At 35.1% G+C, this 20,500-nt stretch overlaps 1 protein-coding gene across 1 annotated transcript in view; it reads left to right on the forward strand.

Moving 5' to 3' along the window:
* The window catches only part of LOC138700203 (limbic system-associated membrane protein-like), a 1,314,643-nt gene that overhangs the window by 1,265,306 nt on the left and 28,837 nt on the right, over positions 1 to 20,500 (forward strand). Inside the window, exon 7 of the mRNA XM_069826644.1 lies at positions 14,979 to 15,106. Within this exon, the coding sequence (XP_069682745.1) occupies positions 14,979 to 15,106 (128 nt within the window). The remainder of the gene's footprint in view (positions 1 to 14,978; positions 15,107 to 20,500) is intronic.

Here is a 20,500-nt window from a genome sequence, read left to right on the forward strand (position 1 = left end):
GGAATAACTAATGGATATAATAAAAAAGTACCTTCAAAGAACAGAGAGCGTAGTGTTTTAACACAATTTATTAATCCATTTAAAGGTATTTTGATTATGTTGTTCCTAGTGACACTACCATGAGAACGTCATAACCTGAGTAGAACAAGAAAAACGTTGAATTCAAACTATGACGCTGTATCAACATCTCAGGTTATTTAGCGTCTGAATGAGATGAAGGTGATAATGCCGGTGAAATGAGTCCGGGGTCCAGCACCGATTGTTACCCAGCATTTGCTCATAAAGGGTTGAGGGAAAACCCCGGAAAAAACCTCAACCAAGTAACTTGCCTCGATCGGGATTCGAATCCGGACCACCTGATTTCGCGGCAAGACGCGCTAGCCGTTACTCCACAGGTGTGGACCGGATGTTCTCTACCCGGTCGAATCTAAACTGGTTGTAAGCGCTATTTTGCAGCTCTCTAGTGAAACATTTCGTCGTTGAAATTCTCTAATTCGCAGCGCTTGTATTTTAGTTTTAAAATGATTAAAAATAGTTAAAATAATAAATATTCAGGGTGATTCAAAACTTATGTTACAGAAGAATATGGTAGATATAGGGTACTAAAATAAACATTTTTCATTAATCAATGTGTGTCCTATCTCGCACAGGTACGGCGCTTGCACTTGTTTTAGTGTTGTGACTGTCATATTGTGATTGTTTGTTGTTGCTATGCTCATTGATTCGTCATTGTCTTTTGTTTTTAGATACATTTATTGAAAGTTCAGTCATCAGAGAGTCAACATTTAAAAAATGGAGCGTTAGAGCCTAAGAAAACTAGACGTGCATTTGGTTTTTGTATCAAAGCACAGTGATACCCGAGTTTGAAAGTTGTGTGTTGTTCACTGACCAAGCAATTTTCACACGGGATAGTATTTTTAACACACACAACCAGCACATTTTGGAGCAGATAAGTCCATATTCATTTGCAGTCTGATTTAATCAGGTGAGACTTAGTGTCAATGTGTGGTGTGGCCTCATTAACTACACACTGCTTGGCCCACATGTCATGCCAAATCGCTTGAGGGGAGAAAATTACAGAGACATTTTGCAAAAACACCCTGCCCATGTTATTGGAAGAGGTACCGCTTGCAGTACGCGCTAGGACATGGTTTCAGCATGACAGAGCTCCTACGCACTTCAGTCTTGCGGCAAGGCAACAGCTGATGGCAACATTTGGTGTCGGATTGGTTATCAAGGTCTGGTCTCATGGCCAGCAATATCACCAATCTTTATCTACTTGACTTCTTGTGGTGGCATCTGAAGACCTTAGTGGATGCTACAGCTGTAGAAGTGTCGGTGTTCTTTTTCCACGGATTGTCGACGCCTGTACACCATACATACACACCTGGGCATATTTGAACAGGTGCGGCAGTCAATGCTACGACGATGTCAGTATTGTTTACAAGAAAGAGAGCGTCAGTTCGAAGCTCTTCTGTAATGCATAAGTTGTCAAACGTCATTGTTTGCTGTTTTTCATTGAAAGTTTAATCATTGAAGAGTCAAGTCACTGATCCTTGGATGAATGATTGCCTACCAGCCACAACAATGAAACAAGTGTAACGCCGTACCGGTGCAAGATAGGACAAATATTTCTGAATAAAAAATGTTCGTTTTAGTGCCCTCTATCTACCACATTCTTCTGGAATATAATTTTTGAATCACCCTGTATAAATGGGTTGACTGATTAAATATTATATTGATTCATACGATGCGTTTGAGTAAAGAAACATTAATTTCTATTGCGCAGATCTCTCAAGGTAGTTAATGGCTGTCTGCCAGGATAATGGTTCTATGAATATTTCAATTACCTGTGACGGTTCGATCCCCGGTTCTTTTCCTACTCTTTAATGTCGAAGTCCGGCAGCAGGTGAGTCTAGAATATTCAAGTGAATACTACTTTAAAACGGAAACATCTTATGAGCCACAATGTTCCACGGCAAGCTATAAAAGCTTGAATCCTGCCTTCGGTAATCATTCATAGCCAGAATCTCTGAAACTCGTGACAGCAAAAGAGAATTATTGCGACAGAAGAATTGAATGTAAGATATTTCAGCAAGCAGTACACATCGATATCGTCCAGCTGCATGTGGATTGTCATTGATTTTGTACGTCGTAGAAATTTGGTATGCCATAGTCTGAAACGAACGTTTTCATGGTCTTCCCAGGGTGTGACATGGCAATACCGCTAAATGTGAGATACTTTAAATATCTTTAAATAATTTATTAAAATTTATAATTAACATAACAGATTGCACAAGTTTAACATAAAATTACTTAGATAAACACAATATCATATTTGTTACTCAGTCAAATGACAAAACAATGTAAAATAATGACATATTATATGGTCATTAAGTTTTATATACATGAATTACAAATTTCAAACGTTTTCGCCCATTCAGGCATCTTCATGCACAATTATACAATATCTCAATATCAAACTGTGTAGCCATTACATTGGTGGTAGATAAACTGTTTAAGGTTAATGATGTACAAAACATCTCCATAATTAAAATGTAAATGTCATGATACGTTAGTAATTGAAACAGAAACAATAATACAGATTTTCTCAGCCATCAAACCGCAAAGTTAATAAAAGATTACAAAAACAATTCCAAAACAGAAAAACAATTAAAAAAAGCCAAACAAATAAAACGCAAATTAAATAACTTACAGAAAAAAATCAATGGTAATAACTTAGTCCAAGTAAAAGCCGATAAATCCAATGCTGTAGTGATTTTAGATAAAGAACAATATTGCAACAAAACTTTGAATTTTTTGAGAAAAATCAAATTATAGAAATTAAAAATGATCCTACAGATATTTATCAAAAAGAAATTAGAACCGCTTTGAAAACAATGCCAGATATTATCCCACCCAATGAAATGTTTAAATATATCAACCAAAATCCAAAAATTCCATTATGAAAACCTTACCCAAGACACATAAAAACCCCATAACGATGAGACCAGTAGTAAATTGTATAAATTCTCCAAATTATAAAATATGCAAATTTCTCCGTTTTCTAAAATCTGCTTTGAAATTACAACATTTATAGTCTACACAACAAAAAATTCCAGTCAATTAATTAACCAACTTCAAAACTTAAAGATTACAAAAAAAAAAACACCAAAATGTTATCACTAGATATAGAAAATGTATATACTAATATTCCCATAAAAGAAACTCTTGACATAATAGAGAAAAAACTACTTAATAACAATATACAAAAATCTATAATAGATAAAATAATTAAACTATTATATATTGTAACCAAACAGAATTATTTTCAGTTTAATAATAGAATATATACACAGCATAAAGGATTAGCTATGGGCAATCCATTATCCGGTTTACTTGCCGAGATATTTATTCAAGATATTGACGATAAGGAAGTTAATAATATTCTAAAAACACACAATGTTAAATTTTACAATAGATACGTAGATGATACTTTAATAATTTATGAAAGCCAACAATTTAATGAACAAATATTAGAATCTTTCAATAACTTGCATAATAACATGAAATTCATACAAGAAATTGAAGTCAATAATATGATTCATTTTTTAGACATCATAATAAAAAAACATAAAAATAGATTAGAATTTAATATTTACAGAAAACCCGGAACCACCAACCATAGTATTCCCATAAATTCAGAACATCCTACTGCACATAAACTAAGTAACTTGAATTACATGATTAATAGATTAATACAATTTCCACTAAGCAAAAACAATTACAAGAAAGAATATAATAAAATAATACAAATAGCCAACGAAAATGGTTACAGTACTAATTTGATTAAGAAATTAATAAATAAGAACAAAAGGAAAAAAGAACTAAGCTATATATCTACGTTAACAAAACAAAACAATACCAACAAAAAACATTTCAGTTTAACATATAATAAATATATATCTAGCAAATTAGCTAACTTTTTTAAAAAAAGAAAATATTTACATAGCACATAAACCAACTAATAAACTCAATAACAATTTAAACAATAGACTTCAAAAAGTGAATAAACTCCACAATAATGGTATTTACAGATTGGAATGTTTTACATGTAAAGAAAAATATATAGGACAAACCAAAAGAAATTTCAAAATTAGATACAATGAGCACATTTCTGATTTCAAACATAACCGTAAGAAATCCACATACGCATCCCATCTAATAGATACTGGACATGAATTAGGCCCAACACATAAAACTTTGAAAATATTAAAATCAGGAATAGATACTAGATTGATAAATTCTGCAGAGGAATATTATATTGCAAAACAGATTCAAATAGAGAACAGCATTCTTAATGAAAATTTGACTGAAATCCGGAATCGCCTGTACAACCTCTAACCCCATCACTACGCAATATCCTTCCGCGTTAGCTGTTTACACGAACACACACTTCCCCCGCGTCATTCTAGCTACAGTTCCAACAGCACCAGGTCGTCTCACGTCTACGTAAGTATGTCCATAATTTAGTCTTCCAATTAGTTATTCAAATTCTTCAAAATTTTGATTTCTTTATTATTTTCATTACAGATAACTACTTCAAACATAGGATGTTTTATAGTGATCTATACATTTGCCACGTTCAAACGACGTGAGTACTTTAATTATCCAATCCGATTACACTTTCACATTTGATAATTTCCTATTTCTATTTCGTATTTATTTATATATTTCAGACATAATTCATCACTTATTGGACTCTACTGAACAAGAGTTCCACAGAATATTATGAAGTTTAATTACAACACTACGTGGTTTTTAACATTATTTTAATTCTATGACTTGTAATATTACATTTTAATTATGGAGATGTTTTGTACATCATTAACCTTAAACAGTTTATCTACCACCAATGTAATGGCTACACAGTTTGATATTGAGATATTGTATAATTGTGCCTGAAGATGCCTGAATGGGCGAAAACGTTTGCAATTTGTAATTCATGTATATAAAACTTAATGACCATATAAGTCATTATTTTACATTGTTTTGTCATTTGACTGAGTAATAAATATTATATTGTGTTTATCTATATTAATTGACAATCTCAATATTTCCATCATGCTTTCTAAGTTAATAAAATTACTTACTTATGGCTTTTAAGGAACCCGGAGGTTCATTGCCGCCCTCACATAAGCCCGCCATCGGTCCCTATCCTGCGCAAGATTAATCCAGTCTCTATCATCATATCCTACCTCCCTCAAATACATTTTAATATTATCATAGAAAGAAAGTAACGAGTCACAAGAAGAACAAGGTAATTTTTATTTTACCCATTTTAATAATAATTACATCACTTTTTATTCTTTTTATAAATAATTTTTCTTTTAATAAATTATACTATTTTGAGCTGTAACAGGATACGAGAAAATAACAAGTTTCTGGTTCTTATTGCATGTAAATACTTACTGTTTTAGAAGTTCAGCCCGTATGAAGCCATCCACGTCCAGAAGCAAAAATCGACTAATTGTTTCTGCTTACATGATTACTATAATGGTATTATGCATTACCATATTAAATGAATGTATTAAATGAAACTGTATATTTCTTAGAAGGCTTATTTCTTTTGTATCTCTCGAAAAAAATAATTTCTAAAATGAAAATAAGTGTAATAAAGTTAATATAAAAGATACCTAAGTCATAACGATTACAAAAATATATAATTTACTACAGAAACAGTATAAACTCCGCGGAATCAGTCACTGCCCCCCGCTATTGGTTTTAGTTGGTGTAACAATGACATTGTATGCGACTTTAAAATAATTTCGCTATACTAATCAGTGCATTGAGGATTAAAAGCAAGGTTATCCAAAGCAAAATAGAGCCTTATAACCACGGACCAATTTTAGGCATTATGAATCATTAAAATAGGCAGGTAAAAAGGCATCATATATAGCTAAATTAGGCAGGAAAAAAGGCATTATAAATAGCTAAAATACGCAATAAAAGGCAACTACAAAAACCTTGCACTAGGCCCACAACCTTGCACAAAGGGATTTCGGCAGCAAGAAAAGCTTTACATAAGTCGAATGCAAATTGAGATTTTCAACTCTGTATTGCAATTACTGTTGGAAGCAAAGAAATCTTCTTCCGGTAGTCTTGGAAAGTGCATTTTTGTGTTTGGTTGTAGAGATGGGTAAAAAATAACACAACAGTTATTTTGGAACTGTTCCGGTCTCGGAACTGTTGCAAAAATGAACAGTAGGTCGGAACCTCCTGTTCCGAAATAACAGTGTTCCGACTCCGAGCTGCTCACTTGCCCAGCTGTTGCGGGCTCGCAGTACCGCGTTGCACAGGGTATGTTCCGACTCTCTCGGAACTGTTGCAAAAATGAACAGTAGGTCGGGACCTCCTGTTCCGAAATAACAGTGTTCCGACTCCGAGCTGCTCACTTGCCCAGCTGTTGCGGGCTCGCAGTACCGCGTTGCACAAGGTATGTTCCGACTCCGAGATAACAGTCGGAACGTCGGAGCTTGTTCTGATGAACCAACGACAGCTGCGGTTACACTGTTCTCGTTGTTCTTTATGTTATACTTGGAACTTCGTTGGATGAAGTTGGTACTTGAAACTCTCACGTGGTTGGAGGGGGGGCGCATGGAAATTGAAATCCTTGCGGTGGCGCGAACTTTAATATCAACATTTGTAAGACTGGCCAATCATCTGTAATGTTATAGTAAGTATTTAATAATCTGTAATATTCATTCCCGCTTTATGGTTTATTTCACCATTAGTTGACTAATTCTGTTTTATAAACATTCTACAAAGTCATAAAGTACGCATACTATTATTAATTCATTGATCAGCTGATTCTATACAAAGGTTGAAGTCGTAAATGGTAATGAGTGGTTTAGTTACAATGTCTGTATGTCGTTTGTTGAGGTTAAGTCTGACAAGCACAAGTTTTTGTGCTATCTTCTCTGTTATCAAAGAACGACAAAAATGTTGTAGCATTATTTGTTCGAAACTACCCATATAAGTACTGATTTGGAGAGCGAGGTTTAATGCGAAGTTTAAATTACACTTTGGTAAAGATGCGATTCCAACATTTTACTAACCCACTGCGGAGTTTCCAGGTTTCAGTACTGCCAATATATATCTTTTTTATTTATGAAATTGTAATATTTATTATTATTATTATTATTATTATTATTATTATTATTATTATTATTATTATTATTATAACTGCATTAAGAAAAGTAAAAATAAAAATTCATGATTTGTTTTTTTTATTATGTAATAGAGAGAAGAGACATTACATACCATATGTTTTAAATGTTATGTTATTTTTTTTAGTTGGCTACCATGTCTTTATAACTTTATGTACGAAAACAAAGTGTTGTATTCTGTCCTTGTAGTCAACAGCTGTTTAATTACTAACATTAAGCTTTTGAGTTCTGTCCGCATGCACAGCAATTTTCCAAAATCGATTCGAATGTGCATTGCAGTGCCATCTATAGATAAGAATGTGTACTATGTCATGCCTATGAGTGCTCCAGTGTGAGCAGCATGGTAAAGAGGGAGGGTACTGTACCGTTCGTTTGAACGACTCAACGACTCCGACTCATCACCACTGGTGACTGTTATTTCGGAACTGTTATTTGGAACATAGTATTTTTTCGGAACCGGAACAGTCGGAACTGTTCCGGGAAAAGAACAACTTCGCCCATCACTATTTGGTTGTACTGATCTGTTGCGATATGAAATATTTAGCTAGCTACAGCACCGTCGCAATGCAAAACTGAAAGAAAAATAACCGTTAAAAATAACGTTAGACCCGCACTCATTGTTGCCTTGTCAAATGAACACAAGCGATAATTAAAACGCTTACTGTTATTATCGCCGCGCTCTCATGGTTAACATGTCGGCATCATACAATAACGTGCTGTGTGCTTTTAAAACATAATTTTGCCGACCGATTGTTGCTCTGTAGGTTTCACTCTAAGCGTCACGTTGTCACGTCTACTTCCTCGATAAGAATAAGCACTAGTTTGTTATATTGTTAAATGGCTATGATTATTATTATTATTATTATTATTATTATTATTATTATTATTGTTATTATTATTATTATTATTATTATTATTTCATATACGAGTACGTTGACATTCGTAACTCTTAATAATAATTTTAATCACATGCCTTACTGTTCGTCCTCAGCACAAGACATTGCAACCTCGGTTTTAGTCCACGCAGGTTATTGGTTGCAATATTGAAACTGTGGCGAGTGACTGGAGCGGCGACATAAGAAATTGAAAACAATAATGCAATTAAATTTCAAAGACCTGCCGAATGTTATGCACGAGGCCGCTCAAAGACCTGCCGAATGTTAACCATGAGAGCGCAGCGATAATATACATTTTTGCACGGCAGCACTGATTGTTGCAAAGAGAATATGAACTGACTGAAAGACAATAATATACACTTTCATTGTAGCGGTTATAGAAATGCCTGTAGGCAATTTTTAATAATAAATTAATAAATAATAGATGAATAATCAAGGAAAGGCAAAAAAACGTTTGTTTTGTAAATTAGGCATTTATATTTTAAAAGGCAGGAAAGGGCAACGTAAAACTGTAACGTTTCAATCACAAAGGTATAATTCGTACAGATTTACTTTACAAACTGGAGATAGATTTAACACACTTAAAAAGGCATTGTGGAAAATTTCCGGTCTCTGCTTATATAACTAATAAATTTAACTATTATATGCAATGAATAAATACGGATTAATATTCTACAATTACCTTCCGGCATTATTTAATGTAATACTTTCAACCTTGTAAAATAACTGCAATCTTCCTTAAATACAGCACCACAGCTGATAATTTAATTCTGATGTTAACATTTAACTTGCCATTTCAGTGGTTAGATTGCTTTGTTTCATGTGAACAAAAGAGGGACATTGCGGCAAGCACAGCAGCTCAAGAGGCTGGGAGTATCTGCTAGCACGTGGAAAAATTACTCCTAGATAAAGGGAACACTTAGAACACGTGCCCGAAGCACATTAAAGCGGCGTTTAAAAGCTCTTTGAAATAAAGAATTCACTTTGATATACAAGTGAACACATCACTGTCCACAAAGGACACATGAATCAGTTTTCGCCACACAGTAAAGCAGTCACACAGTGATACCCTGAGCAACATTTTTAAACATTAAAGCGATAAATTAAAAGTATTTAACTACCTGAATCTCGTACCTTTATGTCCTCAGCTTCACTTATCTTCTGGGATTTCATTTCTAAAGTGTTGGTTGGTCTGTCAGCTAGTTGGCTAGAATTTTTTTCTTTATTTGGTTGGTTGATTGGTTCATTAATTGGTTAGTTCAGTGATTCCCAAACTTGTGTGATTGCGAATCCCTTTCGACTCGAAAAAAAGATTCACGGAACGTAAATTTAAATTAATTTAATCGTTACATTACGAAGTCGAAGTCCGGTTTAATATGCCTCCATATTTATAGTAGTGTAGATGTGGGTAATTGTAAACAGGGGGTAATTGTAAACAAATGCTGTGAGAAATACAAAACTGTCAATATAAAAATTTTAATTCGGGGGGACATTTAAATTAACATGTAGGCTAACCTACAAAGCAGTTTGGCGCCAAATAGAAGTAACTGCTTAATTGTGAACGAATGTTTTGTAAGAGTCTGCAAAAGAAGTTGAGAAAGAATTTTGCTTCACTTTCATTTTTGACATTGTAATTAAACGTACAGTGCTATATTTTTAAGAATATGTTGTTTTTATGAGTAATGTATAGTACACGCAAATCAAGATTTCAAGTATAACTCCCTGTAAAGTTGATTTGAATAATTTCGAGGGAAAAATTGTTCCGGAGTCGGGTATCGAACCCGGGACCTTTGGTTTAACGTACCAACGCTCTACCACTGAGCTACTCGGGAACTCTAACCGACACCGATCCAATTTTTCCCTCTATATCCACAGACCTCAAAGTGGGCTGACAACCGTCAAGCAACCAACTTCGAGTGCACACTGACTCAGTAGTATAGTAGTTAACATTTATTGCAATAGTTTTGAGATCTCCCATAACCTCAGTTCATTAAATTATGACGTGTTTGCATTTGCCCCATAGTTTTAATTGCTTGAGGTAATTGTAAACATGTTTTACTATGGTTACATTTCGTACTTTTCAGTAATCAAAGAGACTCCCACCCAACTACTCTGTAGAGGATTTAGAGAGGCTTGTCGCAGATGTGAAAAATAGTAACTACAGTTATCGTGAAGTTCAGAAGAGGTACTTAGTTCCTATATCGTCATATATCTTAGGTTAAAGGGACGAAATGTACCAGTGACCAAAATTGGAGTTGGAAGGAGTACATCTCTTTCTTCTGGAACAGAACAAAAAATGTTCAGTGTCTGATAGCCCGTGCGAAAATTGGTGTTTACAGTTCATAAAAATGCAATAGTATTTACAAACTGTGTGTATTTCTTTCAGTAACTAAATACATAATTATTATAAAAGATACCTTCAAATTGCTAATCTGAAGAATAAAGGATTTTCCTCGTCTCACAAATTCCTTTCAAGTTGGGGGAGATGGAAGAAAGTTGAATTTTCATATCTGATGTGGCATCCAGGCGATGACGGAATTTTGATTTTGTTGCTGCATATCGTGAAAATCTCACTTCGCACAGATATGTTGTTGAAAATGGGAGGAGTTTCGCCACTACACGTTTAGAAATTTCCTAATATTCCTGAAGTAGGCTACAACAGAATTCGGTGACAGGAAGTTCGCTAAATTTCTGTTTCATCATATTTTCGTTTTTTGGTTGATTCACCCGTTTTTAAATTAGCAGCACTGGGGTGTGATAGATGACAAGGTGATCGACTGGTTTCTGAATTTGTACAACTACTATTTTTATTATTTTTTTATCCTCCTACCAATTGAGACGACACTGTACAATATGAAAGTTAAAATTAATATTAAAATAATATTATTATGTTCGCAATCAAATAACGTGTTTATTAACACAGAGTTTAACACGAACACCTCACATAAGTCTGCTCGTACTGAATGAGTAAAAATGACTTCACAATAAAAGTAGTAGAAGCAGAATGCATGCACAACAATGTACAATTCGTTTCTTTTTAAAAATATACCGTATGTCAAAATTTATTGCTGACTAAATAAGCTAATATTGTTAATTAAATTTATTTTACAATTAAGACATTAAGTTTCCGAGCATATTTACAAAAGCTTATTGTTACACTGTTGGTCTCGAGAGAAAAAACTGGTCTTGAATGATCCCTCGCTAAGCAGACAAAAATGTTCAATAGAATTGACTACCTTAAAAAAAAAAAAAAAAAAAAAAATCGTGCATTTAGAAGAGTTCGAAGGCCAGCTTACGCAAGTGTGGGATCTGGTCATCTACCCTTCCGATATACTATCTTTCAGCAGTACTGTCGCGTAGAGAAAAACGATAGTATTATATTACGTTACTTATTTTAAAATATATATTACCAACTGCGGATCCCCTGATAAGAGTTGGCTGATCCCTCACAGTTTGTTAACCACTGGGTTAGTTTGATGATTGGTTGGTCGGTCGGTTGGCTGTTGGTTTGTGTTCGTTAGTTGGTTCATTGATTGTTTAGTTTCCAAATTCGAAGTCTTTACAATTAGGAAAGAATCAACGCGATTGTCGAAAACAAATTATAATTAGAATTAATATTATGGATTTAATAAAGTACGAGAACACAGACATTAACATCACATTTTTATATTCGGAGCGCAAATGGAAAACCTAATTATGAGATAATCACGATTAAGAAACATCAGAAAGATATCGGATTAAAGTTTTTGTGACATTTAAATTTACTGCAAAATAAACATTTCTAGGTCATAGTTGTAGTAACGTGATGTGTTAAACATATATTGAAGTAACCTAAATGCTATTCATAATGTACACATCTCAATTTTATTGGAAAGTCGATGAATCATATAGTATTTTGTAATTACGTAGTCAAAGTAATGTTCGAAACGAATTGGATATAATCAGATATAACCTATACCGTATTTATAAATAATCATTGCTCAGAAACCACATGACACAGAACAATACGGTTTTTCACAAAATGTCTACATCTCTCAAAGTTTATTTCTTTAATTCCTTTTGTAGGTTTAAATTAAACGACAATGACGACAAAGCTCAATGTCTGTGGTGGTATGCTGAGTGTAAATCACCAATAACCGTTCAGCGACAATTTCGCCGGCAAAATGGAAGAAATCCTCCATCCATAAGAAACATACTAAATAATTTATCCTTCTCCTAAAAACGTATGTTCCCTGGACCAAATGTTCTACTTTAATTATGTAATTACTTTATAGTATTGGTATTGCATGAGATTGTTATGATTGAGACACATATCGCTGATTTTAGGCCATAAGTGGTCGAACATGTAGGGACTCGTACACAGTGGGATGGAAGTCGGGGTTTAGATGGTCCACAAGCCACAAGTCGTGATTAATATGTTACTTTGCAAATTATTCAATATAGAGTGTTGTGAATTATCAAGAACTGGTACCAATATTATGTAACTTTCTCAGCGACCACAGCGTGTCTCTAGAGTGTTGTGTTATAAATTTGATGTTATTTTCAATTATTTGTACTTTTTTCCGTTTGTGGTGTGGGAGAATATCGAAGTTGCACCTTATTCTGTAGTGTAGGTTGGACATTAATAAATTATATGGCTCATTTTCAATGTTCTATATATTAGAAGGCACTACCCGTTTATGTCCTACTCTATTGACAATCATGGCAGACAACATTTAGGCTCCGCTGCCTTCTAGAGGAGCAGCAGTGCGTGTGGAGCTTTGAATCAAATTTGTACTTCGTTCATTTTAGTGGATAATATAAGTTGGACTTTGATAATTTCGGGAAGCGTCTGTGAAAAAATTCTATACGTAAACGTTAGGTAGATTGGATTATTGCTTTTATATACAGTAATATGTACTTCGAAATGAAGAAACAAAGGCCTTAATTATCTATAAACACATCTGACTCAAAAAAAAAAAATCGGAGATTTAACGAAAGTGAGGAAGAACGGTAGATTCGTTTACGAATTAACAATGCAATCATTTCAGCTGCTTGACCAAGAGAAACAAACATCGAACACTTTGATCGACTTGCCGATAATACAGTTCGAATTTACCATGCGCGAGAAAGAGAAAACAGCGTTGAACGTTCTCAGAGAATTAAGGAACATCTGGAATGAATTGATTAAGTACGCAGGAATAATACGTTTTCTTATCATTCCATTATGATCCAAATATTGATTATGCTCATTTGAATTGTGTTCAATTAGGTAAAATGAATAAACAATGCAAAAATGGGCTAATAGGCCAAAAGGATTGTAAAAGTTGTTTCTCCTGAGATTCAAGAGCCCACATAACCAATTAAAAAGTTACTTATAGAAGTATATCCGTTATCAACACACTTTTTAAACACTGTAACACAGTACAACATATTACTCCATGTGCAAAAGATACACACGAAGTCAATTTTATGCCAGCATTTAGGGCCGTATTCATAGACATTTTTAGCGCGGGTTTCCGATGGATGATCAGCGTTTTTCGTATTCATAAACCAGTGTTAGCGAAAGGATATGATTTGAATTCTGTACAAGTAAACAGTCGATAGCCGGGGCTAGCTTAATACGCTCGTAGCGCGTGCTGCGAAATGTCTATGAATAGCACCCTTAAAGTTCAAGCACAGACTTTTCATTTAATTGTAAGTCTTCTTCAAGTGGAGAATAACAACCCTCAGTTCTTACAAGTTAATTTTGTTTAAGACGCTGACCAATTGTTTGTTAGGCCTAATATAGTAATAGTAATAATGGTAATAATAATAATAATAGTAATAATTGTAATAATAATAATATTAATAATAATAATAATAACATTAATAATAATAATAATAATAATAATAATAATAATAATAATAATAATAATAATAATAATAGTAAAAACCGTAAATCCCCAGTGGGGCAAGACCTCTGCTTGGGCAGGAGTGGCTCGAGTCTTGACCATCAGAAGAGCCGACCTGATGGTCTATATATACATTCCTAGTTTTTTGTTCACAATTTCAGTAGCACTGGTTGTTGCTGCCGCTTAAAGTTGGTTGACTGCGTCCTTCCACCGTGTTCTTTGGCGTCTTATTCTGGTCCACAGTCCTCCTAGCTGCAACTTGAACTCGTCCCCCATCTGGTTCTCGGTCGTCCACGGTTTCTCCAGCCAATTCTTGGATCCCACAGCGTCGCCGTGTGTGCCTATCTGGTAGGTTGCATACTTACTACGTGTCCTCCCCAGCGCCATTTCATCCTATTAGCGAGTGTGACCACGTCCTCTATGTCGCTTCGTCGTCGTACTTCTTCGTTTCAGATTCTGTCCTTCAGGCTTATTCCGAGTATTTTCCTTTCTATTCTTCTTTGACATCTTCCTAATTTTAATATCTTTCTTGGTGAGTGACCAGGATTGCGCCCCATACAGAAGTACAGGTGCAAAGCAGCTGTTGAAGATCTGCCTCTTGTTCTGCAATTTCTGGCTCTTGTCCACTATGATGGACAGATTCCAAAACTTTTTCCATGCTAGTGCTATTCGTCTATCGATTTCTCTATCTAGGCAGAATTGACTGAACAACTACAAAAAGTATTGCATTGTAATAACAATTACATTCATAGTTTTAAATTAATACAGCTTCGAAAATAATTCAGTAGCAAACGACTTACAACATATTTATAATAAGCTGTTATTCACTAAGTAATTACAAAACTGTATTTGAAAATATGATAGGTTTAAGTCAATAATATTTATTCCTAACAAGTGAAGTGAAGCCCACGGATATGGCTAGTCTAATTAATATAATCATATACTTTATAATATATAGTGTTGTATTTCTTGTATTTCAGGACGACCAAGTCCCGCCGAATTCAGAAGTGCTCCATTCAGTCGTACATGGGACAGCTATAACCTGACCTGGGTTGTGGAGAGTTATCCCCCGCTTGAGGAAGTCCGTCTACTCTACAGGAAACTAATGGTAATAAATCTTAATTATACTGTATAGTACTTAGGCCTACTTTGTTACGTCGAAATTGACTAAAATATTATAATGAAAACTGACAATAAATCTTGAATTAGATTCTAACTTTGGTATGTTTTCGACCAATTATATTTTGAAACTGTCACTATCAACTTTTATGTTTCATCTGTAGTAACATTTGCTTTAATTACTTTTAGTTATGTGAGTATTATTATTATTATTATTATTATTATTATTATTATTATTATTATTATTATTATTAATGTTATTATAGACCTTCATCTTATGTGATCCTATGATTGGGTTCCTGTGTAGTTTTGGAATTCCAACAAAATATCCACATTGTTCTGTAACAGGATTTAACATTATTGTTCATTTACTCGGGAATTTATAAAAGCTCCTTATAGAGCTTATAGCGTACTTCTCGTGTACAAAATTTTCTTCAGAATTAGTAAGAAGCTCCAAGTTAACTTGAGTGTATAAATAATCTGCATAATTACATAAGTTGACTCATTGAAATTTCACTTCTTAAATATTGTCTTAGAACAACATATTTTTCATTATACTGTAATCTACCGGGTAACTCAGAAGGTTCTGTTCAAACTCAAAGAACTTATATTGGTATCTAAATATAATATTCTTTGAGTAGGAACTTGCGGTGTCAGAAGTAATCTCCTTTATTAAATGTTCGTAATGTCAGGATCTACATCGCGGATGTAAAAATATTTTGCACCTTGGAATGAAATGGAATTTAACTGAGGGAGGCACGGATGGCCCAGCACTGCGACCTGTTGAGATATAGATATTGCGCTAACCCTCGATATGGAATGAGTTGCGTGCCATAGATCCCCTACGCGCACCAACCCACCCATATGACTCCTTAACGACCGCTCCCTACAGCCAACACAATTTCATATACCTACCATTCCTGCTTCTGCAACTTCTCAAAGGCCCCCCTGTCGGTCCGAGGCGAAACTCCTCCCCCGAGTAGGTCCGCCTCGGGTGCTCGTTGCAGAAGCCATCCAACGTCGCTTAGCTACATTCCACGGAGGCCGGTCGAGAGAGCCAGTAGTTCCGGGAGGCCGCCTGTGATCTAAAATCCAGAAACGGGATGATGAGGGAGGAAAGGAAGTGCCGAAGATGAGTGGGGTTCCAATCGCCTGATAAAGTTACCTGACATTCATCCATAAGAGTGAGGGAAAAACCCCGAAAAACCTCACCCGTCGAACCCGGGACCGCTGGGTTCGGAGTTATACTTGCTAACCCCTCAGCCACAACGGTCGATTATTTTGCACCTTACCTCCTGTATGAATGGGGAGAATTACAACTTTTTGCAACAAATTATTCCAGAGCTGTTAGGAAACTTGCTCCTTATAGTCCGTTGGCATTTGGATGCAACGGTACGGAAAATCGGCACTCTTCACTCTTGCTGTACGAGACTTTCTAAATTTCGCATATCCAGGGCGTTGGATCGCAAGAGGAGGTCTAATTGAATGCTCAGCTCGTATCCCTGATTTAATGCCTCTTGATTACTTCTTTCGGGGTCATATCAAAAACCTCATTTACGAGACACAGGTGATAGGACCATAAACACTTTTAGCCACGACACTTGGGGCATCGCCTGTACAATTTCAATTTTATGACTTAAAACCTTTCCCATATCAGCGCCTCAATTGGTCTGAGGCATTCTTCTAAAATTTTAATGTAACTTATCACTCAGCATTCACTCTGCCGCTTACAAACTCTAGTCTTCCAACCGCTTTGCTTGTTATACAGCCCCCAACTCATTTGTAGAAATTTCACTGTTCGCTGACTGCTCTCAGGAAGATAGTTTTCATTACTTCCGTTGTTCACATACTGTTTACAATCTAGTTCATGCAGGTTGAATTCGAATTTAATCTTATGTTATAGCTAAAGCTGGGACCTCTAGGACGTTTATCGTTAAGTTACTTGCACACAAACTATAGCATAGCAAGTAGAGAGAGCAGGAAGGTCAGTGTACAGACTCTGTACACTGTTCTACAGAGTAAACAACAGAGAATAAGGTGTATACTCACATGAAAAATGAACTGGAGCTTAGGTCATGTCATCATTACTGGATTTGGAGTATGTTGCAGTAACACTACCTTACTTTTTGCTTACGTCTTCAAACCCTTTTATAATGTACAGCAAAATAGACTGCAGCATCCAGCCATGTCCACCATCTCATTATACTAAGTCGTATGCGAGATATAATATCATAATAGCATTTCGGTATATAGCCTAGTATTTCCGTGAAGTTGATTGATTAGGGAGTTCCCTTTTCACGTATTTTCTCATAAAGCTTTTAAAGTGTGTATTTTCAACGTTATTAATTGGTATATTGACACATACCATCATTTTACATAAATCGTGAAAAAATCTTTTTGTGTGGTAAGTTACACATTGAATTTTAACTTACATGCGATTCTCGTCCTTCTTCCTCAGTTGAGACTCTCATCAGTGCTTTATTTATTTATTTATTTACTTATTTATTTATTTATTTATTTATTTATTTATTTATTTATTTATTTATTTATTTATTTATTTATTATTTTTTTTTTTTCGTATTACGATGTTGTGTTACGAATTTACGTTTCGTACTTTTAATTTCTGTACTACATAAATTTCATAGGATATTTACCCCACTTACTGCGTAATGTTGTGTGCAAAATTCCTCTATTAACTTGATTACTGTTGATATATTTGATGATTCTGCCATTATAAATATTATACGTTACGTAAGCTAGATAATACAACTCTGGAGGTCTGTCCACTACACAAAATAAATGTGTTCTATGGCCTGAGTCGCATGCCTGTACGCAACCACTCCCCCATTCCTTCATACTATTTACATTCGACAAACATTGCAATATAGTCAACTCAGTCCTACATGTCTCAGCTTTAGTTATAGCTTCCCACTGTTTAGTTGTACAAATTATTTAATTCTTTGTCCAAGCTAGTCGTTTACTTTATATGTCAGAGGTCAATATGTGATCTTTAGAACTAGAAACGAAAATTAAATAGTCACCACCGTATTGTCTTGTCATTTGCTGGACCACGATGTCATTTTGCTACTAAGATTTAAGATCTGTAGAACTCCCCGGGCATTATCGAGACACATTCGTTTGAATAAGCCTACTCTGTCCTGCGCGAAAATTTGAGCAACGAACATTTTTTAAGTCCCTTGGGACGAGCGCGCAGTTCACTACCGTAAACCTCCGTGCGCCGCTTTAGTTAACTCCATAATACAAGGCGCTGATTTGGGCTACCTCCACAACATGCTTCGAATCTCCGTAGTGAATTTTTTGTTTTGTCCTTTCTTTTATTTTTTACAACTCCATTTAGTGTAATATAATCAAATAATTTTGCTTATGTTAATTCATGTTACTTACAGATAATACAAAATTGGTGGAAATTTGTGGTTATAATTCCAGGAAATCAGATATATTTTGTCATCTGAATTATGGTTTTTCTTGCTGTTTATAATTACTACGTTTAGGCTATGATGATCACGGATTTAAATTAGTATAATAACAATATTCCCTATAGCACAACTTGCAAATTAATTATTGTCAATTATTTAACCGTCAACATATTATTTACTGAATGTTCCTTAGGCACTAGAGTGAAAAGCAGCAGGGATTAATAAAAAAATTAACATAGCATTTTAATATGAAAGCCCCTAATTGTTGTCTTTAGTGTTACTTCCATCTAGCGTCAAAAGTTTCTATTAACACGAAAAAAAAATAATAAAGCGAAAAGTGCTCTAAGGATAAAAAAAATGACGAAAACCTGTTATATTTTGACGGATGCATTTAAAAGGCAACAAAAAAGTTTAATAATACCACGAAGATTTCAACTTGCAACCTCACGAATTCTTAGCTATCGCTCTACAAACTACGTTAAGATTTTTGCTGCAGTCAGAATGGCATTGTAACGAGGAATGGTCATACACTTGAGAACCTGTTATACAGTATATAGTGTATGTGTTACAATGTTCACTGTTTAAACACTCTGAATGATCTGTCTGTTTTAAATCTAGTGTATGAAATATTTTCTCGGAAGATTTTAGTGATTAATAGTTGTGTTCCCCATTACTAGAAGAATATACGCAATTAGCCACCGGCATGGCTCAGTCGGTTAAGGCGCTTGCCTACCGGTCTGAAGTTGCGTTCGGGCGCAGATTCGATCTCTGCTTGGGCTGATTACCTAGTTGGGCTTTTCTGAGGTTTTCCCCAACCGTAAGGTGTATTCCAGGTATTCCGGCGAATTCTCGGCCTCACCTCGCCAAATACCATCTCGCTATCACCAATGTCATCGACGCTAGATAATCTAGTAGTTGATAGAGCGTCGTTAAATAATCAACTAAAAAAATATATACGCAATTTTTAAAAAAAAAAGCCTGGCTGTACCGAGCGTTCACGGAACTACCCGATTCGAACTTAGTCTCTCAGACGTCTGCCACTTTCATTTTGATCAAATGTACTTACTTTTTTCAGCCGTGTGTTTCCCTTAACCTCTCCTGTTAAATGTTTTCTTGTGAAATGTCGAGACATTGAAGATAGTTGGTAACCAATTACTCGTATTTGTGCTATTTCTCTACTTGTTAAATCTTCCCTATGCTCAAGCATCAGTTCACTCTATTTCCGTGGAGTTAAATGCACCTATGAGCAAAATACCTCGCAATGAATGAAAAAAAATAACTTCTCGTGATAATAGGTACAGTACAAGATAAACAGATTTAGAAGAGTGTGATACAATTGAGAGGAGTAAAAGTAGTTTAATTAAAGGAATAGGACAACACTCGGATCATATATTTTTCAAGTATAAGAGTCGAATTCATAGTCAACACTTACAGTAAGAAAACCCTTAAGCAGTAGATTATAATAATTTCCAATTCATAAATCCCACTGATGTAAACACTTATTCAGCTTTTCAGCTTACTGAAGTGTCTCCTCGTATGCATTGTAATCAGCTGATTAGTATACAATGGATGATTATGATTTTATTGAGTTCTGTAATGAAAATGAAAATGTGTTTCGGCAAAACAAAAGATGTATCAGAGATATGGAAAATCCTTTAGAGATGTACAATGACCAACAATAAGAGGAGATATCATTTCAACAATGTCCCGCGCCGTGGCGTCGCGGTCTAAGACATGCTGCCTACGACTCGCGTTACGGAATGCGCGCTGGTTCGAGTCCTCATGGGGGAAGAAATTTTCTCATGACATTTCGGCCAGTGTATGGGACCGGTGCCCACCCAGCATCGTGATGCATTTGGGGAGCTACGATAGGTAGCGAAATCCGGTTGCGAATGCCAGCTATAACGGCTGGGGGGATCATCGTGCTAACCACACGATATCTCCAT

This window comes from Periplaneta americana, chromosome 5 (genome assembly GCF_040183065.1).
Source record: "Periplaneta americana isolate PAMFEO1 chromosome 5, P.americana_PAMFEO1_priV1, whole genome shotgun sequence".
In the NCBI taxonomy this organism is placed as follows: Eukaryota; Metazoa; Arthropoda; class Insecta; order Blattodea; family Blattidae; genus Periplaneta; species Periplaneta americana.